Here is an 18,662-nt window from a genome sequence, read left to right on the forward strand (position 1 = left end):
TTCCATGTCATAAAGGCTTAGTCATGTCTCTTGACCAAGCAATGAACTGGTGCCCTGACACATAGCTAGTTTTCCATAACCATGTCAAGACGGACCCAGGTGGCATTGCCCCTGTTCATTCCTTCCATGATGATGTCAGATATGCAACTGGGGCATGGCTGGACCTTGAAATGTGGGTGATCAAGTTGATACATCAGGTCCACCATGAAATTGTAGGGCTCATGCCCAGCTGGGATGAGGTAATCAGACTTGTTACCAAGGTCGACATGAGCAGTGATGACATGTTTACCCCGGCAGGTGGGATTGGTGATGTCTGCTTCTTTTTTGATGAGTATGAATGTCTTGCAGATCTTCCAGAACTGAAGAGTGTGTCAGCAAACACCAATCAGCAGCCAATCAGTGCACGTACATTGTTGGACATGAAGGTTGGAGCACGCAGTTCAAATGCACACTTATGGTCATGCTTCTGCACTGAGCTGAGCTGGCCAGAATTGCACATGGTCTGCCACCATGCATCATGCAAACTGTCATCCAGCTGGTCATCCCATCCCCACTCCTCTCCCACCCAGCTCTCATCCACAATCTTAAAGGCAAATTGCTCAACATTGTCCTCAGGTACACCTTGCTGTAAGGCTTGAAGGCAAGCACCCATACTGGCCCATGAATACTGCTGAAGGAAGGTCAGTAGATGGAAGCACCACAGGAGCAAACTTACAGTCTTACAATGCTCAGACAGATGCCCTTCAAGAGCCCATTTGTCCCTGAGTGCCTTTTGTGAAGGGTTATGCTCAGCATCAAACTGCTGCTTGAACTTGCCCCATATTGTGTGTAACAGATCTTTGAGAGCAGCATGAGAGACCCACTCCTCATATGGAGCAGGCACAAGGTCCTCATGCTGACCACCAGGCAAGTGAAGTATTATCTTGCTGTTTGTTGTAAAGCTCACCATGTTCAGCTCCTGCACTAAATGCACTGTCTGATTGACAATGGTGAAATTTTCCCCTTCTGTCCACAGGGAAGTCCCCCAATCAGGGAGGAGGAAGGGTGCTGAGCCAGTGGATGCTTCAGGACTGTACCTTGCATCTTTGTTCTTCCTGGGCATTGGAGCCCCTGTGACATGGGCATCATATCCAATCAAACACAGGAGAGTGGCCCTGAGGTGTTTCTGGGTCAAGTTAGCATCAGAATGCACACAACATGAAGGTGAGCAACTTACATAGAGACAGTCATGTACAGCTGCTTCTTCCTTCATCAGCTGCCCCTTAGCCTTCTTGGTGGGAAGAAGGGAAGGAAGATCAGGGTCAGAGCCCTGACAACACTTGCAGCAAGAGGTCTTGGTGGGTGCAGGAGCAGATTTGGTCACCTCCATGGTGTCCAGCCTTTCAGATGCAGTGACGAGCTGGTTGCGGAGATCATTCTGGTCTTCCTTCAGCTCAGTCAAAGAGGACTTGAGGTCCTCAACCTCAGCCTGGAGCTTATCAACCAGTCCCCAGAGCTCAGAGCAATCGTCAGCACATGAAAGTTCATTGGAGGAGATGGACCTGCAAGAAGATGAAGTATTATCTTGCTGCTGCCAAATGAGCAGTACAAAATTTACTTACCATTGTTCATTAGCAGACCCACGGGTCAGTATAGCCTTCACCAAGGCCAGACAATTTGCTTTAGACAGCTTGCCGATGATTTGATCAATATTAATGGAATCTTGCTGAGGCAGAGCCATAATCATATGGTAGTCAACATGGGTGAGGTGAGGTGAAGGGAGGTGAGTTGGGCGTGAGAGGGAGAAGGTGGGAAGGAGTGAACTAGGGGATGAGGTGAAAAAAGATTTGCTTAGTAGAGCTTCTGTGAAAGATAGCAGAGGTGATATGGAAGAAATAAGAATTTGTGAGATCCTAGCTACCTGATGGAGATAGGTACCAATATATATTAATATTACCTGGATTGTGCAGAAGGGGACTGTTAGTATATGAGATGTAGCAAGCTTTTCACAAACTAACAGAGGTAAGCTGCAGACCTAGCACCAAATTTTAACCTATTTTATCTTTGTTACTCTCTATTGGATATAAATAGGTGTGGGTAAAATTAACAGATATTAACAGGACTAAACTGCAGAAACAGACCCTATATGGCCTGGACTGCCTAAGTTGATGCTTACTCAGGCAGGGACTCCACGTGGTGCTTCTTCACGGCTTGTCACCTCAGTTTCAGCACAGCCACGTACCTGGACCAGATCGGGGCAAACCTTAACCCGAGCTGCATTCAAACCTCAACCGAACACTTAAAACAAACCCCAGTCAAAGCCTTTACTAGAGAGAGCAAGAGTCAAATCAATGACAAATGACCCGAGGTGTAGTGACTCTCCCAACGTGCGGCGTAGAACAAATCCATATTAGTTCTTAATTAACTCATTACTCATATGCATGACCTCGTGTTGAATATGATACACACGAATATCCAAGATCGCCTTGCTCACTTGTTGAAGACCCCATCAGTATCCCTTATCTTCGCACTCGTCGCTAAAGCTCCCACATTCGACTCCTTCGCTAGTTCCGATCCCCCGTCCCCCAGTCCATGATCAAAGCTGCAGTCGGACGCTCCATCGTGCATGACATCAACCCTCCACTCGGCTTAACACTTCCTTCGGCACTCTCACCACCCAAGGGAGTGCTATCCCGTTCATCCGTCGTAAGATCTAGGGACGAGTCAGCATCGTTGACAGGATAGCGGATGATGCAGGCAAAAGGAGACGGGGAAGAGCATCGCTGATAGGGGCGGTTCAAGCGGGCGGCATTTTCTCGAGCTCTGGTTGTAGGATGCCAATCCCCATCTTCAATCTCAACCTCCTCTTTGCAAGCCACTCCTTCCATGCAGAAAGAATGGCACTCACCCCTGCACCCCATCGCACCGGCACGTCCTCTCCCTCCCATAAATCCCACAAAGTCTTCACCCGATCCTGCACATCCAAGTCTACCACCAATACGCTCTTGACCACTTTTTTGAGTGACGTCGCCCGGAGATGATATTCCTGCACGAGGGAGAGGACGAGCTGCGTCGGAGTGGAAGCGAGGAGGTGGGAACGCAGGGTTTGGGGAGGGACAAGCAGGGGTAAGAGGTAGAACTAGAGGGAGTTAGCTGGGTTCGTGTGACGAGTGGAAGGGGAAGACTAACTTGAGCAGCGACTTGCCGTATCCCAACTGCTTTGGCTAGCGGGTCTTCGTATACTGAGTCGGGGCGAAAGCTGCGTTGCCAGATTTCCGGGGTTGGACGACCGGCGAACAACTGTTGAATATCGATCACGAGAGGAGAAAATACGGAGACAAGTTATAAAAAACTAAGATGGGAACATATCAAGGCAATGAACATACCTCTCTGATGTCCTTTAGAACCCTCCTCCTCTCCTCCGCCAGTACCTCCTCATCCACCCCGACCTCCCCTTCTGCCAAACTCGCAGCAACGAGCGCGACGCTCCTGCCGCTTCTTCTCCGTCTTATACTCCCTCTATGCCTCGGCGCATCCCTGTCCCACCCATCTCTCGATCTCGACCAGCTGCTCGCGCGACCCACGCTGCCGACTGGTAGGGCGCCGAGCTCGTACGAACCTGGAAAGGAGGGGCCATCATCCAGCGCTGGAAGGGGGAAGACCGTAGCGTGCGCTGCGCCAGGTACGGCGGCGAGGAGGTTTGAGGGCCCCGAGAGGGAGGGAACAAGAGATGAGATCAACCGCGGAGGGTGGAATTCGGTTGTGGGTGTTCCAGGAGGAGAGGCCATTCTACAAATAGGGGCACCGTAATGATAGCGCCCAGTGGTATCCAACGACCACTTCGACGTATCTCCAATGTACAGGCTCAGCTATCCAAGCACTAAGGCAGGACGTCGCCGTCGCTGTCGTGGTCGTCTGAACGAAGCGGATTGGTCAACCCCTGTCAACTGTCCGCACTGGACTGTATATGCATCCCTGCCCGCTTCCTTTCTCTAATCAATGGAATTTCACGAGCATCGAAGGCCCTGACGCACAGCGCTTGTAATGCCAAGCACTGATGGCGCTTGATCTGGTATTTTCTCCTTCACTAGATTCAAATATCGCAAAAACGACGTGCTGGCAATCCAATATCTTAATCGAGGATATACTTTGGCAAAGGGGAAGTCGAGGAACGTCTACACCTGAGCATGGACACGCTGACAGCTGCTGGTCTATGGGAACGAGGGAGAGGCAGGTTGATTACACGTTGGGCGAGTGCAAGATGGGATGGGAGATGAAGTCGATCATCTCCAGCAGGAGTTGGAGGGATGGAACGGTGAGATCTCCTATGAGGTATGTGTGGACTCTGATTGATGTACAGGATCATTTGTAGGCCTGTCATGCGGGTAACGACAGACTCGTGAAACAAAACAATAGGGTCGGAAACTGAACCGAAGGAGTAAAATTCATTGCTCTTCCAAGCCTCGAGCATTGAGCGCCGGCGCTAGAGCAGGAATGGAGGTCAAAGGGCTGTGGCGACCACGAAGAGGCGAAGTCGCGACCACACCGTGAACGTACGTCCAGTTCACTTCTACATTAGGGTGATTCTCATTTTGAAAAGAGAAAGGAACATGAGGTTGCGTCTCCATCTCAATACTCGAAACAATTGGCTCCACCGAGATGGATCTGGCGTTGAGGCATCGGGAGAGTCCGATGCAAATGATGGCAAAGACGATGACAAACTCGACCAGGACCTCCAGGGCCCAGAAAGACACGTGTGACAACGCCGTGCCGACCTCGTTCAACGTATCGATGTTCGTATTAGTGAACCTCCAGAGGCGATGTCCAGCTGTCAATGCCTTTATCATGCGTTGAGACAAGTGGACAACGAATGCAAGCAATCTCTACACACCATTGGAACCAGAGCGAGTACGTCACCCATTCTTCCAACTTGAGTCAAGCGACCGTCGTGACATATATGATGCAGGACGACAACAGCACAAATGATGAAGATGACAAGCTCCATGAATGAGGCGATCGCGCTGGGATGGCGTTAGCTCTGCGCGATAACCTCGGATCTTTCACACCGATTGAGATATATTTCGGCAGAAAGCACGGAGCCGATGTCTTGGAGCATCTTGATGCTTGATATGACATACAAAGCCCTTGCACAGTGCATAAGCAACATTGGAGAAGGTGCTGTGCTAGAGCCGGGGACTTACAATGGCATGATGAGCAGCAGTGGCACAAATCGTATTGCTCCTCCTGGTTTCAAAACTTGAGAAAGCATGATTGAGCAGACGAGAGCGACCAAGGTGATGTTTGCGCAACCAGCGAGCATGTCCAAGGCACTGATCTTGTACAGATAAAGGTTGTGGGGTCTCTCCAAGACGTATCCCAGGGATGAATTTAGCCAAAACGAAATGCAGCGAGTCAAGAGGTGGGTGATCAGCAAGATATAATGCCCTGCGATGTAGATGTGACTAATAGGCCATGCTTTCCAGACTGCGACGACGAATACGCAGCCGTAGACCACTGCCCAGCCAAGGGAGATCTCGGGCCCGTTTGGTAGGGAAGAGGTTGGGGAGTAGACCGTGTCGTTTTGCATGGGAGCAGAATATGTGCTGTGTCCGTAGGCCGAGGTCGGTGAACATCGTATTTCAAAGAGGCAAGGTACTTTTATAACTAAGGAAGATGGGTGGAATGACGGAAAAGAATGGGAGCCAAGGAGAGAACTTTGAGTTCAGGACATTACGGCAACACAGCCAATCACGAAATCGAAGGAGCCGTGATGGAAAACAAAGGGTGGAAGGATATCGAGTACATAGCCAATCGCAATATTAAAGAAACGAGCACACTCGTTAGATTCGGAGGCCCCTCGCGGAACAAGCGTGCTAGTCTTTGACTCGCGTCCTCATCTGTTTTCTCACTCCCTTCATCATCTCCCTGTCCTGTTTCGTCGCTGTACTTCTCTACCAAAACGGGGCCATGCCCAGTCGACCGGTAACCGTATTCAATACCCACTCCTGTGCCAAATTTTATTACTTACCTGAACTAAACTCTCTGTCATTCATGCATTGTACATACCTAGTGTGCAGAATAACGAAGGTCCCAAACCAAGTTCCTAAGAACATGTGTTACCACGCTCTTCTTGTAAACATTGCATGATTTGTAGGCGTGTCCGACGGGAATTCCAATGCAGGCGTGTAAGCGGGTATTTCGGTAACACATCATTATTTTTCAGGAGTAACCTCTGCCCACTCCCGCGGGCAGTCACATTCCCGGACTACACCGTGAAGGACTAAACGACTTCAAGCGCAGTCTTAGTTTCCCGCACTCAACGCTCGGTCAAACTGGAATGGTTTACTTTTTTTTGGTCATTTATAACAGTTGCCAAATGCCGAGCGTTTTCAAGAATTGCACCCCCGGGTTGAGAAATGGCTTAACTACCAGCTGGCCTGCAGGTCACGTCACATCGCTCCCATCGACACGCATACATACGTCTCAGAGAACCACCGCGCCAACCAACACCTGCGGCGCGTCCCTTGCCCTTTGCTACCGTTTCCCTCTGCCCCAAACCACCACTATCCAGAGACGGTGACAGAGCAGGACAGGTTACCAAGTGATTGTATCAGCTCGGGGAATGAGGACAGTGTGAAGTTATAGGGCTCTTGGATTGCTGAGCAAGGAAAAGAGGTCAGAACAAACCGATATAATCATGCCCCGTATAGTGAAATCCTAAAAGTATTATATAGTGTTATAATAAAAACTAGGTAAGCCCAATCAGAGAAAATGCTGACATGAGTAACGTTAAAGAAGATTTATAATTCTTCTCGCCGAGAAAAAAGCTTTAGGTATAAAACATTCTAAAAATACTCTATTAAAAATGTTTTAGTTCATTCTGCTGCTATCGGCAGGCTGCCCGTTTGGATATGTCAATCGTGTCTCATGATTTTCGGGGCACGCAATGGGCAAAACCAATATTCCGTCGGCCTCACTCGCGTCACCATCAAGACTGCTCCCCTTCAGTCCTCTCTCCCATCCACCATCAGTTGTTTTCCCATCGCCCCAATGGCCCCTCCCATCCTCAAGTTGCTCGATGGGCACGCCGTTCCTCAGCTTGCCTTCGGCACCGGCACAGCGCTCTACGGCTCCAACGCGTCGCTCCCCGTTCAGCGCGCGCTCAAAGCCGGTTTCGTGCATATCGATGCAGCGCAGATGTATGCAAACGAGGCATCTGTTGGGGATGCTATTACTGCGAGCGGCTTGCCTAGGGACAAGCTATTCGTCACCACCAAGTTGGACAAGCTTGCTCCTGGGGAGAGCGTGTCGGACAGTCTGAAAGGGAGCCTGAAGAAGCTCCAGGTGGAGTACGTCGACTTGTGGCTCGTTCACTCGCCTATCCCGTTCGAGAAGGCAGGAGAACTGGAAGCGGTGTGGAAGGGTATGGAACAGTGCAAGTCTGAGGGGCTGGCGAGGAGCATCGGGGTTTCCAACTTCCGTCCGAAGGATCTCGAGCGAGTGCTCAAGGTTGCGAGGGATGTGCCAGTTGTGAACCAGATCGAGTATGCCCAGACTTCGTCCCTCCATTATGTATCACTCTAACAACTTATGCACAGGTTTCATCCCTATGTGCAGAAGCAGCTCACCCCCTTGCTCGCGCTCATGAAGCAGCACGGCATCCTCGTCGAGTCCTTTGGGGGGCTCGTACCTATCACACGCGTCTCTTCTGGCCCCATTACGCCTATCCTCTCCCGCCTGGCACAGAAGTACAGCAAAACGGAGGGCCAAGTGCTCATGCGCTGGCTGGAGGCAAAGGGCGGTATCTCTGTAACGACGACGACGAAAGAGGAGAGGCTGAAGGAATACTTGGCAGCATACGAAGGTGGAGAACTGACGAGTGAGGAAGTGGCTGAGATCGACGAGGCGGGCGAGAAGCTGCATTTCAGGCACTTCCAGAAGCATATGAACGACTTCTGAGAACGAACGGTCCAGAGACAATTGTAAGAGTCTTAAGAATTAGAATTGTATGGCTGAATGGAATGTAACAGAGGAACCTCTATGGACGAGTCTGACCTCGTTCAAGGTTGATATATGCGCTTGATTCATATGACGCCCTTTATCAGGTCGGCCGCTGCATATATGCGCTCAATATTGCGCTCTAACCCACAAGCTCACACTCACCTTGCTCCGCGATCGCATATGCAGTCGCCTGTGTATGCGCGGCGATATGCAGTGGGACAATGGACAAGTCGACGACCCGCACGTTCTCTGTTCCATATACCTTCAGCCGGCTATCAACCACCCCGCCCTTCTCTCGAGGTAACATGGAGCACGACCCCACCGTGTCTGTTCGGTAGTCAGCACTGTCCTCTCAAATGCTAAGAGCGCGTACGAAAGGCCGTCATCAGTCCGTCGATGATATACTCCCTCATCTCCTTGTCCGTTTGAACAGCTGGGCCCGGGTCGACCTCTCGTACAATACATGAGCGGAATGGTTCTTCCTCAGCGACTTTCCGAGCGAACTTGAGGCCCTCGACTAGTAACTGCATGTCGAAGTCATGCTCGAAATAGTGTGGGTCCATGAGTGGCTGCTCGACGGGATCACGGGAAGCGATGTGCTACTCCGATCAGTAAGCCTGTCCCTCGTCTACACTAATCGACTTACACAATAGAGCCTCTCGAGAAGGGACGGTTCAGCGCCACGAGCACCGTCATGTACTGTTTGCCGTCTTCAGGCTGGGTACGAAATGTGTGGCACTGGGGGATTGTCGTCCATTCCATATCAACTGATGTCTCGCTCTGCAACACACGCATCTGGATTTGGTACTGCTCCCACAACGCAAGACTGATCTTGCCGTCCTGGTACAGGCTTTTCAACTTGGCGCAGTGGGAGGTAATCAGTTCATCGGCGTTGGGACAGACTTGTTGCATGGGGGTGAATGTGAACCCCGCCAAGCCGAGCGTGTGTATGCCCTGCTGGGATTCACTAACGAGGCTCAGATCTCGAGCAAACTTCAAAAGGCCCGGTGCTCACAAGAGCTTCATCCGCTCCGTAGCCCACGTTTGATCTTTTAGAAGTCTGTCCAAGGTATGCCAATCTTTGTTTGGATCCATTTCTGTGGTTTTCTCAGACATCTCGCAGGAACCATGGAATATGCCCACCATAAGAAATAGATATGCTCTTGCACATTTTCGCCAACACCATCAAGCGCTATCTTGCAGTCCACACCTAGAGGCGCCAATACGCTTGGATTCCCGATTCCAGACAGGTCGAGCACTTGTGGGGACTTCAGCGTCCTGAACCATACCTTGTCAGCGGATTTTGTACTTAGACGTCGGTGGCCGTCGCAATTCACCCAGCGCAAAGAATGACATCTCGGGTAGGCCTTACCGTCAATGTTGCTTCCCCACGGCTAAACTCGACCTCTTCTACCTTCAGGACCGATAAATCTTTGGAAGCCGAAAGGTCGTCGGGTTCCTGGAACAGGAGCCTGGAAACGTTGGCACCCGGAAGCACGAGGAGGTTGTTTCGGACAAGGTTTGGCTCCAGGAAGGCCTACATCTTCCACGGTGAGCAGACAGTTTTATTGTTTGCACACTTCGTTCTGATGACCGTACCGTAGTTGCGTAAGATCTCGTGAGCGTTAGTGGATCTGGAAGATGCGTGATGACAAGCGCTTCGGGCAGAAGAGGCACAACCTCATACCAATGGTGACCGCGCTCATCCACATCCCGTTCACGTCACCGCTCAACTTCGCGCGATCAACTGGCGGTCCCCATTTGACCAAAGATTTCATACCGGTTCTTTAATGGTCTTGATCCCCACTGCGTTCATCGCCTGGTGAGGAGCATCGGCGCCGGACCCGACAAACAACGCTCGAGTGGAGTACCATCTGATACGGCGCTTCTCCATCCATGATCAAAGGAGGGAAGCAGACTTCGAGCTCTCCGTTTCTACCATGGAATCGCTCTTCAGATGTTTGCCGATACTTGATGGTTTGTTCAGGAGACGGATCCGTGAACCTGACATGCGTCAAAAAGTGACAACCGATCTTCTTCACACAAACCCACTTCTCGCTTCTTTTGGAATACTTCAGGTAATGATTCCAATTCCACCCCGGGTTCCCGAGCTCTTCCCAAGCTAATCTTTCCTAAGAACTAACTCGAATGAACGGAGGAGAGAAATCCTACCATCTACGTCTCCGACAGATGGTCGAATGTACGCCATGAAGTTGGCAGCTGACGAGCCGCCCAGGCCCTTACCTCTGGTCGCTTTCAGGCAGTGTCAACTCCCTCAGGCAGAAAAACGCACCGGGGCCACACATACTGTCGGTTATTGCAATACCGTTGCTCAGTGGTGACGAACTTCCAGTCATACCGCTCGTCAGCTAGACGCAAATACTGGGCGGGAACGAGGATGGCTGGATCATCCAGGTTGGCGTTGCCAGCCTCCAGCACAAGGACCGTAACATTGGGATCCTCCGAAAGGTGTGCCGCCAAGGTCAGCCCGGCAGTCTACAAGAAGTGCATGATGATGAGAACCCTGGAACCTCGTCGGCAGACGGCAACATGGCTTACTCCGCCGCCTATCAAATCGGCACACCGGCATGGTCAGCGCTATTTCTGAGGAGTAACGCTCCAACAACGTACCGCAAATGACATAGTCGAATTCCCTTCCCTGCACATCCTCGACGTTGACGAGAGGCATGATGAGAAAGGTGAACTCAAGTTGGCAACAACTGTACTTGGCGTTGCCATCCTGGCAGCTGATGAACACAGGGATGTTGAGCATTTTGGCAGCCGATCCGAAAAGGGACCCGACTGGTATGCCGATTTCTTGCAATGGATCACTGTGCGATCCTGCTGACAAACAGGTCTAGCAACAGGGATAAGTGGACTATGGTACAGAACCGAGGGATCTTTTCCCGATGTCGGTGAATCACCTGAGCGACTCTTCCACAGACTGGGTATCATTACACGAATAACCACGTCGACATCCTTTGATTGCTCTAAATGAATCTCTCGCTGGCAAGATCATCTCAGGGACATACCGCTGGCAAGCGGTCATTGTTCGACAACGGCAGTGACCCTAAGTTCCATAATCCCGAAGCCGTACCTTCCCGACCGGGCTCCTCCATAATTTAGACTCTCACGACAATCGCGCGTTGCTGATTGGGAGATACGCCTCTTCTTCAGTTAGAAGAGAAGCCCGCATGTGGGGACGAACCGCCCCGGCCGAGTTTGACGAATCGGCATCAACACACCCGCGAGGGTTCCTGACGACCGGCAGCCGATCTCGGCGCCGACATTTCAAATTCACGTGCTCCTGTAGGGAAAGCATAAGGCTTCCGGAAGCGTGCGGCGTCACATGCTCGTCGTACCGTCACGTCGGATCACGTCCGGTCGTTACCCCGCATTTGGGAGCAGTTGTCGATTACACTCTCCAGCTCACTGATATGCTTGGGCGGTGCTTGCATGTGCAGCTCGGTGTGCTTCAGTGGCATGATACCGCTATGAGCTGATGAGCTGATGTTGTTTACAGTGCTGGGCTTGGACGGAGGCGAGCAGAAGGGCTGAAGCGGAGCTGAAGCACCGCCGTGCGCCGAGGGAAGTAAGCTCACTGCTGCGCGGAGTCGTACGATTCGGTTCGTCTGTGAGGCGTAGATCATAGGAGGATCAGCTGTGCTGACGGTGAGAAGAGAACAGCTTCTGTTCTGCTGGAGACTAGTGGTAGGAGGGTGACTTGCGTGCGTTTGCTTTGCTCGCTAAAAGTGGTACGATCCGAATACGCTGATCCAAGTTTTCTACTTCTGTCGCACCCCGCAATACCCGCATGGCCAACGGCCTGCTCGACGCCTTCCTTTTCCTGTTGATTCCCTCCCCTCTCCGGGGGAGAGACAAAATTAGAAACCCCAACTCTACGCGCCCGAAGGTGAGCGGGTCATGCGCCTACATGACTAGTTCCACATGGACGAGATGACCAATACACGTATAGCAGCCTTTCTCTCCGTTCTTTTTCTGTTGACTCCCACCCCACCCCGGAGAGGGAGACAAGAATAGAAACCCCAACTCTACGCCAAAGGTGGGCGGGTCATGCGCTTAGCGCCTACATGACTAGTTCCACATGCCACATGGAGTAAACGACCCGGAGGCAGAGAGTTCGGACAGCGTCAGCAGCCTGCGGGTGCACAGCCGTATATTGTGATAGGCTTCAGAAGGGGTGGGGGCGGCTCGGGGAGGGGTGGGTGGGTGGAGTTGTGGAAGGACGCAGCTGGAGGAGGAAGGGGGAAGGGGGAAGGGGAAGGGGAAGGGTGCTTTAGGCTAGGAGGGGCGGACCGGGTGGGTAGGATATGCACAGGGCGTCGGTGCTGGCCAGTCGGCTGGAACCGACGTACTCCGCTCGGCTTAGGGGGAGTGGAGAGGGCGCATCTATAAACAAATATAGTCTATCTTGCAGCCAGTCAGAAAGGGCGGATGACAGATCTCTCCGCTCCCGTTAGGAATCTGACCAACAGTGAGGACAGCCTACGAAATCCGGTATCCGGTGTCTGGTGTCTGGTAGTGTACCCCCTCCCCGGGCCCGGGCCTGGCCCCGCCCTTGTGTCTTGTGACCGGGAAATACCGAGCCGACCCATCTTGCTTGCCCAGAGGGAAGAGAGGGGATTACGTAACCCGCCCGCACGGGGAAAACTGGGGGGGGGAACAAACTCGTGCAGCCCCAGTGGCCAGAGGCCCGGGTCTGACCGCACACTTGGATCATCGACAGCGACAGCGACAATTCCCTGTTTCTAGGCAAGATGGAGAGGGGGAGATCTGATCTATCTGATCTGATGAATTGGCGGTGCAGGGGGAAGGAGGGGAGATGTTTTTCTTGCTCGTTCGCCGCTGGAGCTGCTGCTGGTGCGGGCCGCAGGGGCGTCTGAGCCAGGTGAAAATCTGTCAGCAGCAGTGGGCTTGTACGGGTCGGGAGAGCGCATACCGTATACCGTATACCGTATACCGCACGGGCCGCACCACAACCACAAGCACTGCTGTACCTCATCTTCTGCTTCTGCTTCTTGTCCGCAGTCTTCTTCGGTTCGATCGGGCACCGCAGGCTGCAGTGGGGGAAGAAGTCAACGGAACACCACAGATGCACTGCACGAGTGAGGAGCCAATATCCTTCCAGCTGTTGGCAGTGCCGAGAAGAAGCTGCGCCGGCGCCGGCGCCTTACGCGTTCGGTCTTACTGCGCTCGCGCTCGGTTGACTTGGTTTGGAGCACGGGCGGAGGTGTTACTAGTGTTGATGGACCGAGTGATTGTCGGTTTTATTACATCTTTGATCTCGAAGCTGTGCACGAGCTGATCCAGCGCACGGTAGAGGAAGAGGAGGAACAGATGAGAAAAGAAGTGTCCTGGGGGCGGGCAAGGAGAAGATTCGCGCGTTATCTCTGTCGGCGATACGATAAAATCGGGTATCACTTGTTCCGCGATTGGCAGGTTGGGAGCAAGGGGGCAGGAGTTGGTTCTCGGGGGTTCTGCAGTGCCACCCGGCCCAAGTCGGCGGGTGCAATTTAGGACGTGGGAGGCGTGGGGATGACAAAATGCTGCGCTGTGGTTGGTGGATCTGGGATTGAGCGCAGTGGTCGTTAGAGGAATTGGGAGAGCAGGAAATGGGTTTCTGACAAGGGGATATGGTGTGGTTGTATTGTGGGAGTGTAGAGAGTTATCAGATCTGTGTATGTTGATGTTATGTGAGAGTGAAGTGAACGATGTTGAGTCTGGTTAGGAATGGCCTTGCTGTGATTGGTGGATCTGTGGACCCTATCATGCTTCTGTCGTGAATGAGAAAAAAGGAGAGAGCGGTGTGGTGATGGAATTGGCGTGAAAGTGTGTGTGTGTGTGTTGTGTGTTGTGTTCGGTGTATGGCTGTTAGCTGGACACGTAACTCTCTTTTCCTCGTGATAAAAGAGTACAAATATCCCCCTTACAGCGTTCATACACCTTCCCACGCAGACCACCATTTCCGCATCTCACTCCGTTATATACCCTTCACACTGGGTAGAACAATCTCAACCTTCAGACTCACACTCACATTGCCCTCTTCGGTCTTCAACCCAAAAGCGGACCAACTCACCATGCATCCAACAAAACGCACTCTTCCCCTCGAACTCCTCTTGGAGATAATCGACTCTCTCATCCTCCCCACCACCTCCTACTCCCACCCACCAATCGTACAGCACACACTCCTCTCTCTCTGCCTAACATCCCGCCTCCTCTCCTCACTCGCATTCCGCCACCTGTACGCGCGCGTCTATCTCCGCACTCCAAGCCAGCTAAGGGCATTCCTCGACCTACCAAGGAAGAGGCCAACCCAAGCGCTCGCTTTAGCCGCTGGGATCCCCCTCTCCCCGTCGGACGTCAAGCGCCTCTGGGCCGCGTACCCGACACTTGAGCGCCTCAGCCTGGAAGGTCAGATCCAGGCATTCAACCCTTCCCCTTCCCTCTCTGCGCCTCGGCCACCCACGCAAGTACTGGAAGAACTCGCACTCATCCCCGGAGGCCAACGTTACCCGCTAGAGATCTTCTCCTCCTGGACCCCCTGTCCCCACCTCAAAAGTCTCGCATTCATGCACGCCGTCCTGCACGAACACGACGACAACCTCTCGGCAGGCTACTACTCCCGGCTGGGGGAGTTGTTCCCCAGTCTGGAAGTGCTCGTTCTCACGCTACCGGCAAGATCGAGGCGCTTGTTGAAGAGTTTCAAGTATATGGTGGAGTGCCTCCCAAAGCTGAGGAAGGTGTTACTGGTCGAGCCTGCACCGGCACGTCGTTTATCCTCATCTCACTCGGCTCATCATTCCCCATCCCCGTCCCCATCCTCGTCCCCGTCCCCCACACTCCGCTCAACCCCTCTACCATCCCCAACCCGCCGACCTATCCCCCTCCCCGCATCCCCCCTCCCCTCCCTCCCCGAACTGACGGAAACGATTGGCAAGTCCCTGCTCGCCCGTTCACCCCCCGTAGAAGTGCATGAGCTCCTAGCAACAGCCCACGGGTGCCAGAGTGGCGATTCCGGCGAAGGGAAGAAACTGTTCCGGGACTGGTTTGCAAGTGTTGTGAGAGAAGGCAGTGTTTGGAGCTTGGAGGGCAGTGTTTGGGGCAGAGAGGAGAAAGGGGGGGAGGGAGATGCGCCCCAGGTGTTGCTGGGCGAGGTGGTGCTGTTGAGCTGCTGAGATGTATGCGCTGATGGGACACGTGGCTAGTCGACGAAAGACGCGACGCGACGCGCCATGCCACCCTTTACTCAACCCAACCCAACTCCGGTACACTACATCTTCCCCAGTCCTTCCCAGTCCAATCTCCTCGAACTAGTATCCCTCCCTTTTCATCTGCATCATCCCCTCCTCAGACTCCATCATCTCATCTCATTGTACCACTTCTACACTATCTACCCTTGCTGCCGTAGTCGATACCCACCCCTCTGCACAAGCACAAAAAATGTATTACCTACCTGAAATGGACTCTGTACTGTAGGAAGTGAATGGGAACGGATGATGTTCTATGTGATGCCGTAAGGGGTGACGCGCTGAGCTGCGGACGAACAGTGGACTAACTCACGCACACACACTTGACCGGGGTTGTTGACTACTACTACTACTACCACCACCACACTCCTCTCATCCACGATCCACGTATCGGGGTTAATTTCTTATCTAGCGCTTGTCCATGCAGGATATCCCGACAAAACAGTTCCGTTTGCCGCTACCGCTACCGCTGCCATTACCATTACCATTACCATTGCCGTTCCCACTCTTGACTTTGCTTAGAGAAGAATTCTAAGTCAGACTGATGTCTGCTCATGGTGACAATACATGCTTGCTTTCCCGGCCACTGGCAGCTAAGATCGCTTTTTGATGGTAAATTCACTGCCTCCGCCTGGACAGTTGCTCGTGTCGGTTCCGGTTTTGATGCGGTTTCAGTTCTGATGACCAGTCATTGTATAAGACCTCCATGTTGTGACACAAAATTGTCACAACCAAACATTTGTCCACTACTTCTGCCACATTACCCAGTACAGTATATGGCAAACAGCACACCCTCCTGCCTAACATCTTCCCTTCCCAACAGCCCTGAACTCTCATTCAGGTGGGGAGCCATCTACACGTTGATCTTGCTGCTGGCCATCTGCCAAGCATGGTCCTGCCCCCACCTCTTGACAGTAGGCTACCATGCCATGTTGTTGACTCATATCCTTGCTCAGTGTACTGCATTCTTCCTGAATTATGTGTCAGTGTATGAATATGAGACACTTCCAACTGTAATTGTCAACCTATACTGGATCAGCATCATAGACCTTCTCGCTGGGTATGCAAGTTCTACCTTGGTCACCCTCATGTTGCCTATCATGCTTTCCCAGCTGCAGAAGCCCAGAACAGCAGTCTGCTTCATGCTGTTTTTGCTTATTATGCCATTGTAGGTGTTCATCAGCCAATACCCATGCATACACCTGACACCTGGGCATAGGACCTTGCATTTTGCAACCTGTGTCAAAGTGTTGCAAAGTTCCATTAACATGACTCTCACCATGGTCTACTAGGTTGACCCAACTTGCTTTGCTCAAGCATAGTTATGTGAAAGACCCTATGTATTGCCTCAGAGTCTTTTTTTGGTACATTTGTTGTATCTATGTACATTTCAATCATAATAGGAAATTGCAGAAGAAAGAAGAATAGAAAAGCAGGTATCTAAGAAATATTGGAAAGAACTTCAGGATATACAACATTTTGAGTGACTCTATGCATCTCTACAGTTGGTGCTTGAGGTGGTAAGAGTATTCTAATTGCAGAAGGCAATGTACAACATGAAAGTGCAACATATAATTGGCCATGTGAGAAAACAGGAATGCATAAGTCCAAACCAACATTTGTGACTGACTGTCCTTGAGCCTTGTTGATTGTCATTGCAAATGCAAGTCAAACAGGAAACTGGTGGTGCTTCAGGACAAAGCTGAGATTGTCCTCAGATGGTGTGAGTGAGATGCATGGAATGAATGCTGTTGTACCATGATGTTCACCTCCAAGGAGTTGGACTTCTAAAACTCGATTTGTTGAACAAATGAGTCAACATTGTGTCCCACCACAAAGGCCTTGTGCTGGTGCAAGATTCTACAGTAGCATAAGTGGACACCCAGGCTTGATTTCCAACTTGCTGAGGGGAAGTCCAGGCACTTTGAGTGCATTAAGATACTCAGTTAGAATTTCCATCTGTGCATCAATGCCTGGCTCCTGAACAACTAAATCTGCTGAGAGGAAGGTGATGACTTCTCCAGGATGGTGTGCAAGTACTTCTGCATTGAGATCATCAACATCTGTGTTGCATGCAGCAAGAATTGTTTGATTGAGGAAGTAGTCATCTTCATTTGGTCCTCCAAGCTCACGGTTCTTGATGTCTCAATATAGTGATGTGATCAGGCTGTCCACTGAAGTCTTGCATTTGATTCCATCCCAAAGGTTGAGCATTCCATTGGCATGGGAGTGTACTCTACACCTCCCAATGAGGCATCAGGAGAAGGTCTGCTGGAGGGTGAGTTGACAGTGGTGGCCCATACTCTGTAGCAGGTAGCACTAGATAAACCAAGCCTAATCAGATCCTTGACTCCTAAGGTAGAGCTGCTTGAGTACCCGTCTGAAGGTCCTGTGTGGGCTCTGAAGCTGGACACAGCAATCTGAAGGGCATCCAAATGAGAGAAGGAGTGTGAAACGGGACAAGTGAGGTGAACAAGAGGTATTTGAAGGTCAAAGGGGTCAAATCAAGGCTTGGATCAGTCTAGGAAGGAGCTAGAGCAAGCAATGACTTTAAGGTAAAGCAGTAGTATTAGTTGTAAGTTAGAGGAACACCTGTGTGAGGGCACTAGGTCTAGCAAGGTCACCACACACTAATCCCAAACAATAGATGAAGTGCTGGGGGGTCTACTGTGGTTGAAAGTGGCTCTAACCAGCAGTACCAGTCAATATCCACATCACCAGGGCCAGCTGGATTATTGGGGGGGTCCAAGGGGGTCACTGGGGGGTTCCAGGGGGTGTTATAAGTTGATTATAGATAGCTGAAAAGTGTAGCAAGAGTTGTGGAGTCAAGGCAGGTTTCTGAAAGCAGGGTGTTCAGGCGTGTGTAGAAGGGGGTTCAAGACAATGAGATGACTTAGAAACTGCTTGTAGACTAAGGAGTTTCCTCAGAGATCAAATCTGAGGGATACAGTGTCACTGTACTACTGTTCATATACCTTGTAGGTGTTCACCAGAAGCCCAAGAGTCCAGGTAAAGTCTGGGGACTCCTACAAGTGTCAGATAGACATCCTAGCAACACCCCTAGGCCTCCCAAACCTTTCCAATAAATTGTGGAGACTCCTATAAGTGTCATCTTGTGTCCCACTACTCCCAGTAGGGGCCTTTAGCACCACTATGTCTCACCCCAAGTGTCTGGACACAGCAGTCTTGTGGTGTCCTCTGCACAATGTCTTGTATGGCCACTGCCATTGTCCTAAGGCAGTTACCAGCACAGGAAGTTCCAGGGGCTTGTTATTTCATTGCTCCTAGGGCAAAATGGATGGCCAGGGGTGGTAACAGGCAGTGCCCTGACAACCCATCTTGAATGAGTGCAGTAGTGAGTAGTTGTCAGGGCACCAGCTCATTGCTTGGTCAAGAGACATGACTAAGCCTTTA

The 18,662-nt window shown here is 51.6% G+C and overlaps 7 protein-coding genes across 7 annotated transcripts; 3 read left to right on the plus strand and 4 right to left on the minus strand.

Moving 5' to 3' along the window:
- Nucleotides 1-135: 135 nt before the first annotated feature.
- DACRYDRAFT_19116 (uncharacterized protein) lies at nucleotides 136-1,720 on the minus strand (the record flags this gene model as incomplete). Its single annotated transcript, XM_040771427.1, has 7 exons — nucleotides 136-164; nucleotides 257-359; nucleotides 410-670; nucleotides 716-895; nucleotides 947-1,165; nucleotides 1,217-1,541; nucleotides 1,602-1,720. The coding sequence occupies 7 exons, from the start codon at nucleotides 1,718-1,720 to the stop codon at nucleotides 136-138; spliced, it is 1,236 nt and encodes a 411-aa protein (XP_040623723.1).
- Nucleotides 1,721-2,373: 653 nt separating this feature from the next.
- On the plus strand, nucleotides 2,374-3,884 carry DACRYDRAFT_25497 (uncharacterized protein). Its single transcript, XM_040774186.1, has 4 exons — nucleotides 2,374-2,692; nucleotides 2,888-3,118; nucleotides 3,169-3,279; nucleotides 3,366-3,884. Exon 4 carries the CDS (start codon nucleotides 3,373-3,375, stop codon nucleotides 3,787-3,789), a length of 417 nt encoding a protein of 138 aa, XP_040623724.1. The 5' UTR covers nucleotides 2,374-2,692; nucleotides 2,888-3,118; nucleotides 3,169-3,279; nucleotides 3,366-3,372; the 3' UTR covers nucleotides 3,790-3,884.
- Nucleotides 3,885-4,985: 1,101 nt separating this feature from the next.
- On the minus strand, nucleotides 4,986-5,696 carry DACRYDRAFT_25498 (uncharacterized protein). Its single transcript, XM_040774187.1, has 3 exons — nucleotides 5,463-5,696; nucleotides 5,324-5,398; nucleotides 4,986-5,273 (listed from the first exon to the last, which is right to left on the minus strand). The coding sequence occupies exons 1-3, from the start codon at nucleotides 5,610-5,612 to the stop codon at nucleotides 5,163-5,165; spliced, it is 336 nt and encodes a 111-aa protein (XP_040623725.1). The 5' UTR covers nucleotides 5,613-5,696; the 3' UTR covers nucleotides 4,986-5,162.
- Nucleotides 5,697-7,028: 1,332 nt separating this feature from the next.
- On the plus strand, nucleotides 7,029-8,221 carry DACRYDRAFT_25499 (Aldo/keto reductase; the record flags this gene model as incomplete). The annotated part of the gene is made up of 3 exons (XM_040774188.1): nucleotides 7,029-7,523; nucleotides 7,578-7,961; nucleotides 8,010-8,221. Coding segments are annotated over 2 exons (856 nt in total), but the record flags the coding sequence as incomplete, so codon positions are not given.
- Nucleotides 8,171-10,476, minus strand: DACRYDRAFT_32979 (alcohol oxidase; the record flags this gene model as incomplete). The annotated part of the gene is made up of 8 exons (XM_040774364.1): nucleotides 8,171-8,307; nucleotides 8,354-8,579; nucleotides 8,629-8,973; nucleotides 9,108-9,258; nucleotides 9,318-9,517; nucleotides 9,834-10,102; nucleotides 10,153-10,226; nucleotides 10,274-10,476. Coding segments are annotated over 8 exons (1,605 nt in total), but the record flags the coding sequence as incomplete, so codon positions are not given.
- Nucleotides 10,477-14,078: 3,602 nt separating this feature from the next.
- Nucleotides 14,079-15,176, plus strand: DACRYDRAFT_112446 (uncharacterized protein; the record flags this gene model as incomplete). Its single annotated transcript, XM_040769417.1, has 1 exon — nucleotides 14,079-15,176. The coding sequence occupies one exon, from the start codon at nucleotides 14,079-14,081 to the stop codon at nucleotides 15,174-15,176; it is 1,098 nt and encodes a 365-aa protein (XP_040623728.1).
- A 1,512-nt stretch (nucleotides 15,177-16,688) lies between these two features.
- Nucleotides 16,689-16,913, minus strand: DACRYDRAFT_59976 (uncharacterized protein; the record flags this gene model as incomplete). Its single annotated transcript, XM_040775601.1, has 1 exon — nucleotides 16,689-16,913. A coding segment is annotated over one exon (225 nt), but the record flags the coding sequence as incomplete, so codon positions are not given.
- Nucleotides 16,914-18,662: the final 1,749 nt, after the last annotated feature.

The sequence above is a fragment of the Dacryopinax primogenitus genome, assembly GCF_000292625.1.
Source record: "Dacryopinax primogenitus strain DJM-731 SS1 chromosome Unknown DACRYscaffold_26, whole genome shotgun sequence".
Classification (NCBI taxonomy): Eukaryota; Fungi; Basidiomycota; class Dacrymycetes; order Dacrymycetales; family Dacrymycetaceae; genus Dacryopinax; species Dacryopinax primogenitus.